A 13,289-nucleotide genomic window follows, 5' to 3' on the forward strand; every position below is an offset into this window, starting at 1 on the left:
AGTCAGACAGAAAGTTCACGCTGTTCCCTACGGTACCAACTGTGCTGAATTCACGTTTCTAAAGCAAACATGGTGGCAGACCTAACTATATTTACAAATTTGTTCCAATAAATTTGAAAACTTAAAAACAAAAATCCTCTAAGAAAGTAAAAGTAATCTGTAAACTAACGTGGATTTAAGTAATTGTTTTAAAAAAGTAAAAGTAACCAAAATTGGCCCAGAAATAATTTAAAAAGCAAGCCTGACTAATCAATGGTCACAAAATAAGTAGTGGGGCGCTGGCTGGCTCAGTCAGAAGAGCACGCGACTCTTGATCTGAGGGTTAGGAGTTCGAGCCCCATGTTGGGTACAGAGGTTACATTAAAATCTTTAAAAAAAAAATTAAAATAAATAAAAAAACAAATAAATAAATAGCAATCAAAGGCATACCCTCTTGGGGCACCTGGGTGGCTCACTTGGTTAAGTGTCCGGCTTCAGCCCAGGTCATGATCTCATGATTTGTGGGTTCGAGCCCTGCATTGGGGTCTGTGCTGACAGCTCAGAGCCTAAAGCCTGCTTCGGATTCTCTGTCTCCCTCTCTCTCTCTGTCCTTCCCCTGCTCGCATTCTGTCTCTCTCAAAAAATAAAAAATAAAACACACTAAAAAAATAAAACAAAAAAAAAAACCCAAAAAACCCCACAAAGGTATACCCTCTCCAGAAAGGCAATGGACCCACACTACATTTAAGTAAGTTCTACCAACATGGAAAGAACATAAAATTCCCAAAATGTCTAACTGATGTTGAGCCAGGAAACCATGGGATGCCCACACAGTATATCACACAAACTTACACAAAACCCCACAGACAAAACCAGGCAAGTACAGCACAGACTGTAGTGTTAACTCATTTATTATTAACTCTGATCAAAATATCTGGATAAAAATACTAGTAAAGTAACAAGGCCTGTACACACACACATAGCACTAGGATGAGGAAATTTATCCAAAAAATTAAGGGACAATCCAAAATTAACAAAAAACCCACAAAAATCTATCTGTGAAGTCACACTAGTATATTCATGGAGAACAGCCAATCAATCATTTTAATAGATGAAACAAAGTAATGTGGTAGAATTCAACACTTAAAATTCAGAATTCAGCTAAAAGTAGAAAGGAATTTTACTCTTTGACACATAACCCCAGACACTTTACTTAGAATTCCAATTACATTAAGCTTAAAAAAAAAAAAAAAAAAGGCAAGATTTATGGTGTAACAGAAAAAAAAGAAGTTGCCCCTGGGGGGCGGGGGGGGGGGGGGGGGGGGGAGGCAGTGGTGATAGGAAACACAACGGAACCTGCTAGGGGGTCGGAAATCTTTATTTTGATTTTGATTTGTCTTCAGTGTATGCTTCAGTCTTGTGATTTGTAAAAATATCTGGTCATTCAAATGTTCAAAACATATTTCTCACATGTATTTGGTCTTCATCCAAGGGTTCCTGGCTCACAGCTCCTAAAACCCTTGGAAATTCCCTGATAAGTGCGATTAAGGTATCTTTTGTTATGTTAATGCGGCAACTTTAGGAAACCCTTAGGTAACCTACAGATGGGCAGCTGGTTGATGGGAGAGTGCCCCCCCACTTCTGCCCAGTCTCCAAGGAGGGGAGAAGGGCTAGAGGTTGAATCAATCACCAGCAGTCAACGATTTAATCAATCACACCGATGCAGCGAAGCCTCCCTAAAAACCAAAAGGCCTGGATTCGGAGAGCTTCCAGATTGAAGACGTGGAGAGGGGAGACTGGCGCACCTGGGAGGGCGCGGAGGCTCCAAGCCCTTTCCCCATGTGCGCTTCTAACTCTGGCTGTTGATTTGGTGTTCTTTACCATATCCTTTAATAGACGGGTGAATGTAAATTAAGTGTTTCCCTGAGTTCTGTGAGCTATTCCAGCAAATTAACTGAACCTAAGGAGCAAGTCTTTGAAACTTCCCATCTGTAACCCTGGTAACAACAGCCTGGGCCTTGAAACCTGTGGCTGAGCTTGGGGGAAGAAGGGCAGTCTGGTGGGACTGAGCCCTCAGCTTGTGAAACCTAGCGCCATCTCTGGGCAGACAGTGCTGGAATTAAGTTGAATTCTCAGACAACCTGCTGGTGTCCAAGAGTTGCTTGCTGTTGTATGTAGGGGAACTGCACCCCCACCCCTCTCGTTGGAATTGGGTCCAGAAACCTAAAAGAATATAAATAGTCTATTTAAGATTTATGCATTTTACTATCATTAAGTTAGAACTCAATTAAAGAAAAAAAAAGTCAGAAGTCACATAGGGATAAATATGTATAAAACCATTACAGGCACAACTATAAATACATTTTTTAATGGAAAAAAACAGAAATAATGTTATATAGAGTGAAACCCATTTAAATAATAACCCACACAAATAAACCAAATGTTTTAAGGATATAAACAGCTATACACAAAGGTATGTACAAAGATCTAGAAGAATATACACCAAATTGATTACCTCTAAGGAAAGGGGAGGTAGGATGGGAAGACGATTATAAGAAACTGAATTGTGCATTTTTTTTTTAATTTTTAAAAATATGTTTACTTATTTTTGAGAGAGAGGGAAAGAGCGCGTGCGAGAATGCAGAGAGAGCAGGAGACACAGAATCTGAAGCAGGGTCCAGGCTCTGAGCTGTCAGCACAGAGCCTGATGCAGGGCTTGAACCCATGGACCGCGAGATCATGACCTGAGCCGAAGTCGGACACTCAACAGACTGAGCCACCCAGGCGCCCTGTGACTGCACTGTGTTTTAAGAGAATGTAGAAGTACCAAATTTGTCACCCAAAATTAATGATAGGAACATCCATACATGTGCAGAGTTGTTCACTGTTTCAAAGTCTGTAAGAGCAACACGCTCAACAACCTAAATTTCCATCAATAAGAGAATAGCTAAATGAGAATATGGTACGTCCATTCCATAGTGACATTTTTTCAAATTGGAATATGATTATACACAGTATGATGCAATTCATATAGAAACAAAACTTTTCAAATGTTGAATTAAGCACACCTGACATTCCACCCCATCACCCATAAAAATCATAATTTTAATCAATTATTTTTAAAAATTTAAACATACTTGTCTCTCAAAAGAATAAAGAAACACAACAATCTATATGTATTGCCATAAAGAATTCTAAAACAGGGGCGCCTGGGTGGCGCAGTCGGTTGAGCGTCCGACTTCAGCCAGGTCACGATTTCGTGGTCCGTGAGTTCGAGCCCTGCGTCAGGCTCTGGGCTGATGGCTCAGAGCCTGGAGCCTGTTTCCGATTCTGTGTCTCCCTCTCTCTCTGCCCCTCCCCCGTTCATGCTCTGTCTCTCTCTGTCCCAAAAATAAATAAATAAATGTTGAAAAAAAATTTTTTTAAAAAAAGAATTCTAAAACAAATGGCAAACGGCACCATTTACAGAAGAGAAGAAAAACATAAAACCACGTTTCCAGTAGAAAAGGTCTGGGGGCACCTGGGTGGCTCAGTCAGTTGAGTGTCCAACTTCGGCTCAGGTCATGATCTCATGTTTCGGGAGTTCGAGCCCCAATTCGGGCTCACTGCTGTCTTTGGATCCTCTGTCTCCCTCTCTGCACCTCCCCTACTCATGCGCGCTCTCTCTCTCAAAAATAAAAAAAAGCATTTAAAAGGAAAGGAAAGGAAAGGAAAGGAAAGGAAAGGAAAGGAAAGGAAAGGAAAGGAAAGGAAAAGTCTGGATGGGAAGCCCCAATCTGACTACCTTTTATAAAGCTTTTAAAATTTTATTTTAGGTAGGCTCCACAGCACTATGGGGCCTGACTCGACCCTGAGATCGGGCACCCGCTACTGACTACCTCTTGACAGAAGAGGAAGCCAAAGGGGGTTTGGCTGTGTCTTACAATTCCATTTTCCAAAAGGATGCAATCAAAAATTGTTTAATATGAAAGAGGAAAAGCAATACTTTTAAGGTAGAATATATGTGTCGATAAAATAACAGGGAAGGGAAAGAAAGGAGAAAGAAGGAAAGGAAGAGGGAGGAGGGAAAGAAAGAAGGAAGAGAGGACCGGGGGAAAAAGATGAGGTGTGTAGGCAAGAGCTGGCTTTCAGAGGTGAAGCGATGCCACGAACTGGAACAACAAAGAGGGAGGGAGGAAAATGAGTGTGCGTGTGTCCACATGCGTACATGCACAGACGAGGAAGAGAAGAGAAAATGACAGGCTGAATATGGCAAACAGTTGACAATTCTGGGGCAAGGGTTTTTGGGTTTTTTTATACAATACCGTACAGGAGTTTTTAATACTATTCTTGCAACTTCTCTACAGTTTGAAAATAATAACATAACATAGGGTAACATGAAATCTCCTAGGACTCTCCATCATGATCCTTCCCCTCACTTAAAGGGCCCTACACAATCTGGCCCCGGCTGATGCACCAACCCGATCCACTCCAGCCCGGGCTTGCTTTCCACCAGAGGCACCTGCCACTTGTTTGGAATGCAACCCCAGGCTGCAATGCTTCCTCCCCTGCTACACCCACTGTCCTATGATCATGAAGTTATCCCTCAGATTCTACTTATACGTTGCCTCGAGAGGAAGCCAATCTAAAGTAGCCACCCAGCCGCTCTCTTTCACACGCGTGATATTCACAGCTGTTTTTGTCTGTTTATGACGCTCCTCTGGAATGTCTGACCATCTCCCACACCCTGCATGGGATCACGGACCCTGACAATCTTGTTCACCCCTACATGCCCTAGAAAATTACCTGGCGTAATAGTCAGTGAATGTTTGTTAAGTCAAAACGTGCACTCAAAACAGGCAAATACTGTTCACGTTAAAATGTAAGGGGCGGGGCGCCTGGGTGGTGCAGTCGGTTAAGCGTCCGACTTCAGCTCAGGTCAAGATCTCGCGGTCCGGGAGTTCGAGCCCCGCGTCGGGCTCCGGGCTGATGGCTCAGAGCCTGGAGCCTGTTTCCAATTCTGTGTCTCCCTCTCTCTCTGCCCCTCCCCCGTTCATGCTCTGTCTCTCTCTGTCCCACAAATAAATAAACGTTGAAAAATAAAAAATAAAAAAATAAAATGTAAGGGTCAGTAAGAGCACAAACTCTGAAAACACTGCTTTGTTTGAATCCCTGCCCTGCAACCCTGGTCCCCTTGTGTCCTTTACCAGTTTGGTACCACGGACAGGTTTCCCAGTTTCCTTACCTGTAAAATGGAGACACACCTGCCTCACGGCGTCACAAGCCTTTAATGATTTCATACAAAGTACCTACCCAACTGTGGTACCTACTACTATTCAATAGTTTTAGAGTCTTCATTTAAAAAAATAAAGAGTCTTAATTTAGTCTTGTTTACTTACTTATTCTTTATAAAGTATGATTCCGTTCACTTATTTTACCTTTTTTTAGTTGCTATTGTAAACATGTTTTCTCTTACTGTATTTTCTATATGGTTATGGTTTTGTTTGTTTGTTTTTGTAAGAAAGAGCAAGAGAGCGTGCACATGACCAAGCAAGGGAGACGGACAGGGGAGAGAGAATCTCAAGCAGGATCCATGCTCAATGCAGACCTGACTAGATCCCACAAACCCAGGAATGACCTGAGCTGAAATCAAGAATTGGACACTCCACCGACTGAGCCACACAGGCGCTCCTATATAGTTACTGAGAATAAAAATATCCTAGGGGCGCCCGGGTGGCTCAGTCAGTTGAGCATCTGACTTTGGCTCAGGTTATAATCTCGAGGTTCATAGGTTTGAGCCCCCACACCCGGTTCTGTGCTGGCAGCTCAAAGCCCGGAACCTGCTTCAGATTCTGTGTCAACCTCTCTCTCTGCCCCTCCCCCGCTTGGGCTCTGTCTCTGTCTCTCTCTCAAAAATAAATAAACGTTTAAAAAAAAAAAAAAGGATAAAAATATCCTGGGGATCCTGGGGCACCTGGCTGGCTTAGTCTAGATCTAAGGGTTGTGAGTTTGAGCCCTACATTGGGTGTAGACAGTACTTAAAAAAATAATAATAATAAAGTAAAATATCCTTACTTTTTTTTTTTAATTTTTTTTTCAACGTTTTTTACTTATTTTTGGGACAGAGAGAGACAGAGCATGAACGGGGGAGGGGCAGAGAGAGAGGGAGACACAGAATCGGAAACAGGCTCCAGGCTCTGAGCCATCAGCCCAGAGCCCGACGCGGGGCTCGAACCCACGGACCGCGAGATCGTGACCTGGCTGAAGTCGGACGCTTAACTGACTGCGCCACCCAGGCGCCCCAAAATATCCTCACTTTTAAGGTCAAGTGTATCACTCAGGCCACCTCAGTGAACTCCCTTCTTACTGGCACCCAAACTCTTGTCACACACGAAGTGTCACACCACCTAAGAAAGGTCTCTACTGTCAGTAATTTTCCTTACGCTCCACTGTCCACGATCTTATGTGATCCACTTTACAACACTCCCACTACCTCTCAGGAAGTGGCCATTCCAACGTTCTCTCTGGTAGGGAAAAACTGCTTAGGATTTATAAATATCCAAGTCCAAAAGATACCATTTGTCTCATGAAATACAGCTCTGAAGTATTTCATTTCACGGCTTTTATGAAGATCTCTTTTCTCAAATTTACAGGGAAACAGCCACTCTCCCAAACTTCCACCTCTCTTGCTCCCTGGCCCTTCTGCACTACAGTCCTTCCTGGTCTTTGCCACAAACCCTCCATTTGACCCTTTGCAGGGCTCTGTGACATCATATCCTGAGCTCCAACTAACATAGGGACCTTTAATCCGGACATTTCCAATTGAGAACTCCCACTCGAGCTACAGATTCAACTGTAGGCACCACATGTTCAACACCTACAAAGCTACACTCTTTTCCTGGATGTCGCTTATAACGTTCCCAAGACTGGAAGCATCACCACCCTGTCAAGAGGTCAGAAGTTCAGCAATCACTGTCAAGTCCCCTCTCGCTCCCTCCATCAATCACTTGGCTAGTCACCAGCCGGATCCACTGGCCCTCCCCAGCTCCAAAACTGCTCCCTCCTGCTCCCTTAACAAGGACCCTGATTTCCCCCAAAGTTCAGGGTCTGCAGCTGGCAATAAAGCATAACTTTCAAAGGAGAGGACACCGGACACAAAATGCCAGAAAACAGGGAACGTTTCTAGAGACCAGAGACACGGGGAGAAGGGGGCGGGGAGGGGTGAAGCGCGGGAACACGCGAGTTCGGGCCCGGTTGTGACCATAAGATGAACATGCCCATCCTCAGTGCCGAGTCACCTTTTCAAAAACGAGAAAGTCCCTACTTACCCAACACGAAGCTGTCCGGAACCCGGCGGCCATCCCCGTGCTGTTTCGTGCAGACTGCGGAGCAGAGAACCGAACCGTGAGGGTCTCCCTGCTGGTCTCACCCGCGCCCACCCAGGACGGACCTCCCGCCCCACAGAGGGTGGGTCCGCGGGCACCCGTCACCTACCCGTCCGAGGCCTCCGGCCCCGGGCAGAAGAAGTCGGAGAGGAGTTTGTACGGTGACGCGGCCCTGACACGGGAACCCCCGAGGCCGGCCTGGCTCCGACCACGCCCCAGACCGACCGTAGGGCTTAGCTGGCCAAGCTCCCGGTCTGCACAGGACGTGCCGGGCAGGGCTAAGTCCGTGCTTTCGCGGGTCCGGGGCCCCGGGAACTCGCAACTCCCGGGCCCGCTCCGGTCCACCAACACCGAGCCGGAAACAGCCCTGCAGGAGAGTACCCGACTACAGCCGCGGGTGCGGCGCAGCGGAAGTACGTCATGCGTCGATGCACCTGAAGGAACGGCCCCGAAGAAAACTACATCTCCCAGAACCCTCTGCGGAGGGTCCCAGTTCACTGGCCCGGCCTCCAGCAGAAGGCGGCTGTGCAGAGCGGACCGTGCCTGGTGTGTTAGTGTCGGTCCCCTCTGCGTTCCGGCCTCAGTGCAGGGACCGACTGGCTGAGGTCTGCTGTCAAACAAGACAGGGTTCAGATCCCAACGCGTAGCAGAGAAGGACACTTTGTAAGGCCACCAGCTGCCGTTCCCAGCGTTATAAAACAAGTCTTGGAATAGCAGCGCACTGAATAACACGGTAACTCCATACAAGAGAAACTACAGTAGGTGAAAAGAAATAAATAGAAGGGCACCAAGAATAGACACGAATAGATTCCTGGTCCAAGATCAAACAATTATCTCGTAACAATACAATAAAACTATAATGGGGCTCCTGGCTGGCTCCTGGTGGAGCAGGCGACTCTTGATCTCGGGGTTGTGAGTGCGAGCCCCACGTTGGCTATAGAGATCACTAAAAAAAATTTTTTTAAACCCCCCAAAACTATGAATAGCATATTTTTAAGTTTATTTTACTTATTTTGAGAAAGAGAGCATGGGAAAGGCAGAGAGAGGGGGAGAGAGAATCCCGAGTCCGATGCAAGGCTCAAACTCACAAACTGAGCTCATGACCTGAGCTGAAATCCAGAGTCCATAGCCTAACCGACTGAGCCACCTAGGTGCCCCTGAACAGCATAATTTTAAAAGGCCTTTCTGCCTGAAAATCTTTTTTTTTTTTTTTAAAGAAAAGCTTTCTATTCAACAAATATTTGAATGAAATAGGGAAATAAAGACAAAAATGTAGGCACACAATTATGAATAAGGAGACCTGGATTAGCAAGAGACTAAAGTCCCTATGGAAAGATCAGGGAAGACTGTAGGATTAGAGCCTGTGCATTTACATTTACTTACATGACATAAAATGGCAATCCAGATTGGAGGATTGGAGGCTAGCCTAAGAAAGGTTTTACGTGGTAAAAATTTACATCAATCAGAGAACTAGGCAGAGAATATATTTTTGAGACGTGCTAAAAATATAATCTGTTTGGCAGTTTTATGAGTCTATAACTGAGTAGCTCTGGATTCAGATAGAAAGGGAAGATTAAATTGGAGGTAAGTGGAATAAAGAAAAGAGTTCAGGACTTGTATTTCTATCAGTTTAGACTTTTTCGGTATGTTGAGTTTTGTCTTGTTTTAATTTCAATCCTTGTAAATCTATTGAGACTAACTTTGTGGTCCAATATAGAACCTATCCGGGACAGTGTGCCATGTGCACATAAAGATTAGCATGCTTAACAGTCTTTAGATAGTGTTGTTGAAGAAAAATCAAACCAACTAAAATTTAAAGATCTAATGGCTTTATTAATCAATTCATGAATCAGGCAACATTCCATCTAACAGGTAGAGGGGAGCTTCAAATGGCTACAGAAAGGAAAAGGTTTTAAAAGGCAGGACAAAGAGGTCATAAACAAACAAAAAAGATTATTTTAGGTAAGGTCACCTTCATTTGAGGACAAAGGATGTTTAGTGTGGATTACCTCCTCTTCCTTTGGGGGATGAAAAGGACTATGTGACACATTATCTTATTGGTGCTGACCTATTAGGATTGCATTTCTAGGAAGTTGGGACTGTATTAGGTTAGGTATTACAAGTGCCCCCACTTTGGGCCTGTGGTTTTCTAACAGTGTGTTCTCTAGATGTCCGTTACTTTCCGTCTTTTAGTTCTTGCCAGTGTTGTCTGGTTGTTTGCCTTTACTTTTAATATATCCTTTGCTTTTTTTTTTTTTTTTTTTTTGGCTTATTTACTTGTTCTTTCACCAGGTTTTTGAGACTTTAATTTGCCTTTTTGGTGTTGTTATAATTACTCAAGATCGTGAGATTTTCTGTCATTGCTGCTTTGTTTCTCCCATAAATGCTTACAGAATGTGGCTCTGTCTCCTTCTTTCTCTGCCTCTCCCCTGCTCACACTCTCTCTCAAAATAAATAAACTTTAAAAAGTGCTCTTATTTGTTTTTGTTCCCAAATTTGGAAACAATGGGCTCTTATTTGGTATTGGATTGGTTGGTTAATTTATATGGAATACACCTAGAATAATTATTTCTTCATTTTTGGAATTGTCTTTTACATCATCATTTCTTCTTTTCTTTCCTCCTCCTCCTCCTTTTTAGGTAGGCTCCACGCCCAACATGACAGTTGAACTCAACAAGCCTGATTTCAAGAGTCACGTGCTCCACAGACTGAGCCAGCCAGGCGCCCCTGTAATAGTTTCTTCTCAGTCTTAGCTTTTCTTTTTTTTTTTTTTTTTAATTTTTTTTTTCAACGTTTATTTATTTTTGGGACAGAGAGAGACAGAGCATGAACGGGGGAGGGGCAGAGAGAGAGGGAGACACAGAATCGGAAACAGGCTCCAGGCTCTGAGCCATTAGCCCAGAGCCTGAGCGGGGCTCGAACTCACGGACCGCGAGATCGTGACCTGGCTGAAGTCGGACGCTTAACCGACTGCGCCACCCAGGCGCCCCAGTCTTAGCTTTTCTAGATCTTCCTATTACTGTGCTCTTGTAGAATATCTACAATCTAAGTCTATTCCCTTAAGGGACTCAGCGAAGAATGAGACAAATTTGTTTTTCTAAGATTTATAAGCTAGCTAGGACAGTAAGTATACACATGCAGTAGGTTGAATTTTGCGGGAAACAGACTTTATAATAAACGGGTGGTGTATTAGGGATGGCTCTCAGGAACGACCACCGTGCAGGAATGAGGGAAGCAGGACCGGACAGAGGGGTAAAGTTGAACAGTGATGCTTTCACAACAGAGGCCTCAACTAATTTCACAGAATCTCTGAAACTGGTTGTTCAGAGATGAAGAAAATTGAGGTAAAGGGGTGGGGACTTTGTAACCTTATATTGACCAGTTTTTGGATATGGGCTGACCCCAAGGAGGTTACTCTTGGGTGAGGCAGCTCCCTTCAGCTGAGGGCAGACACTTAAGTGACTGAGCCACACAGGCATCCCCGTATCTGAGAGTTCTTACTTGAGAGAAATTTTATGAGCATTTTAAATGTGAAAAAAAACTGTAGCTATAACACAGTTCTTTTTTTTTTCTAAGTTTACTTATTGTGAGAGAGAGAGAGAGAGGCAGAGAGAGAACCCCAACTGCGCTCTGCAATGTCAGTGCAGAGCCCAAACGGGGCTTGAACTCAGGAACCACGAAATCACACCCTGAGCTGAAATCAAGAGTTGGACGCTTAACCGACTGAGCCACCCAGGCTCCCCTGTATGAGTAAATTCTTTAAAAATACACATTCCAGATTGAATTTCATTGAATGATTTTTCAGTATCCATTGAGATGATGATGCACATTTCCCCCTTTAATCTTTAATAATTACATTACATTACTAATTACATTAGTTTATAAAGTCCTGCAATGCCTTCTACTTAGTTGTGATATGTATTTTTTTTAACATTTTATTTATTTTTGATAGAGAGAGACATAGCACAAGTGGGGGGAGAGGCAGAGAGAGACGGAGACACAGAATCCAAAGTAGGCTCCAGGCTCTGAGCTGTCAGCAGAGCCCAACGTGGGGCTCGAACTCACAAGCCGCGAGATCATGACCTGAGCCAAGTCGGACACTCAACTGACTGAACCACCCAGGCGCCCCGATATGTATTTTTAATATTGCTTGATTTCATTTGCTATTTTTTCATAATTTTCACAAAAATATCAGAACTGAGATTGCTTTATAGTTTTTTGGGTTTTTTTTTAACCTTTGTCTCGTTATGGCATAAGTATTTTGCTACCTTTGTGTTAAGAAGAACTTCCCTTCTATCTAGAGTTTTCTGGAAATTGGCAAGAACTATGTCCTTTGATAGTGTGGAGGATTCAGATTCACCCATTAAAACATCTGAGCCGGGAGCTGAAAGCATTTTAACACTGGCTTTAGTTCTACATGGATATTATTTTAAAATAAGTTAGTTACCTAACTATTCCTTTAAACATGTACTTCATTGGTTTCCAAATTTATTAACATACTACAGAGAATTGAGTAAAATATTCTTTTACAAGTATTTAATTTTTTCAGTTTATTTATTTTTTAATTTTTTCTAATTTTTTTTTTAAATTTTATTTTTGGGAGAGAGAGAGAGTCAAAGAGAGAGGGAGACACAAAATCCAAAGCAGGCTTCAGGCTCCGAGTCTCAACAGAGCATGACTTGTGGCTCGAATCCATAAACCACGAGATCATGACCTGAGCTGAAGTCAGAAACTTAACCAACTGAGCCACCCAGATGCACCTAGTTTAAGTAATCTCTATACCCAATGTGGGGCTTGAACTCAGGACCCCAAGATCAAGAGTGACACCCTCCGCCAACTGAGCCAGCTAGGTGCCCCTTAAATTTGTTTTTTATGGCTGTTTCTATTTTCTCTTTACCAGCTGTTTTTGCTGTTCCTCCCCATTTTTTGATAAAAATTTCTAGTATGATTTTATATTTTATTTTAAAAACGTGGCTTTTCAAGTTTTTGCTGTTTTAATTCATTAACTTGTTTCAAAAAAAATTTTTTTAATGTTTATTTATTTTTGAGAGAGATAGAGACCGAGTGCAAGTGAGGGAGGGGCAGGGAGAGAGGGAGGGAGACACAGAATCCAAAGCAGCTCCAGGCTCCGAGCTGTCAGTACAGAGCCCGCCACCGGGCTCGAACTCACGAACCGTGAGATGATGACCTGAGCCGAAGTCGGACGCTCAACCGACTAAGCCCCTAACTTCTGCTTTTATATTCGTTAATTTCTTCCTCTTTCCACAGTTAAAGTTTCTTTCTCCCTAAAGCCCTCATTTCATTTATTTTCATTACTTTGGTCAGTGCTGAGTTGGATGCACTAGAATTTACCTGCTTCACTTACTTTGACTTTGTAAATGACTTCGCTTTAGCATCAGAAATGTAAAGGATACAGAAGTTTCCTCCTGGTGACACATTTATGTTCACCCACAGACCTATTTTGAGGAGAGCGGCTCCGCCTGACATTTCTGACCCAGAAACCCTCAGGCAGCGCGGGAGAGGAGGTCCATCGGAAACCTCCGACCTGCCAATCCGGGGAGGTGCGCCGCAGAGCCGTCTGGGAGATGTAGTTCTAGGGAGGGCGGCACTCTGGGAAATGTAGTTCTGCGCGCACACTTCCGAGGTGGGCCGCGTGAGTCCCGGCGCAGCGGCCCGAAGCCTGAGGTGGGGGGTAGGGGCGACGCGGCGAGGCTGCGGGGGCCGGGGCGGCCTTGATGTCCGCGGGGGCCCCGCGGTGAACCCTGACGCGCGCACGAACTGGCCCCGGAGCCGGGTGCGACGAGGACCCGGGGCGGGGGCGGGGGGGGGGGGGAGGTTGTGGGGGCCGGCCACCCAGCGCAGGCGCCGGTTCCGGTCCGGGTGGGGCGTGGCGTGGGGGCGGTGCGGTGCGGTTCTGGGGCAGCTTTAGGGGCCTGGGGGCGCGTA

At 44.5% G+C, this 13,289-nt stretch overlaps 1 protein-coding gene across 1 annotated transcript in view; it reads right to left on the reverse strand.

Annotated features, from left to right (window-relative positions):
- Window positions 1–7,740, reverse strand: part of ZNF84 (zinc finger protein 84) — a 59,109-nt gene extending 51,369 nt beyond the window's left edge. Inside the window, exons 1-2 of the mRNA XM_086683336.1 lie at window positions 7,453–7,740; window positions 7,287–7,340 (exon numbers count right to left, since the gene is read on the reverse strand). Coding sequence (XP_086539462.1) covers window positions 7,287–7,319 — 33 coding nt within the window. The 5' untranslated portion in view covers window positions 7,320–7,340; window positions 7,453–7,740. The remainder of the gene's footprint in view (window positions 1–7,286; window positions 7,341–7,452) is intronic.
- Window positions 7,741–13,289: the final 5,549 nt, after the last annotated feature.

Source organism: Puma concolor, chromosome D3 (assembly GCF_028749965.1).
Source record: "Puma concolor isolate L17-30 chromosome D3, mPumCon1.1.hap2, whole genome shotgun sequence".
Taxonomy (NCBI): Eukaryota; Metazoa; Chordata; class Mammalia; order Carnivora; family Felidae; genus Puma; species Puma concolor.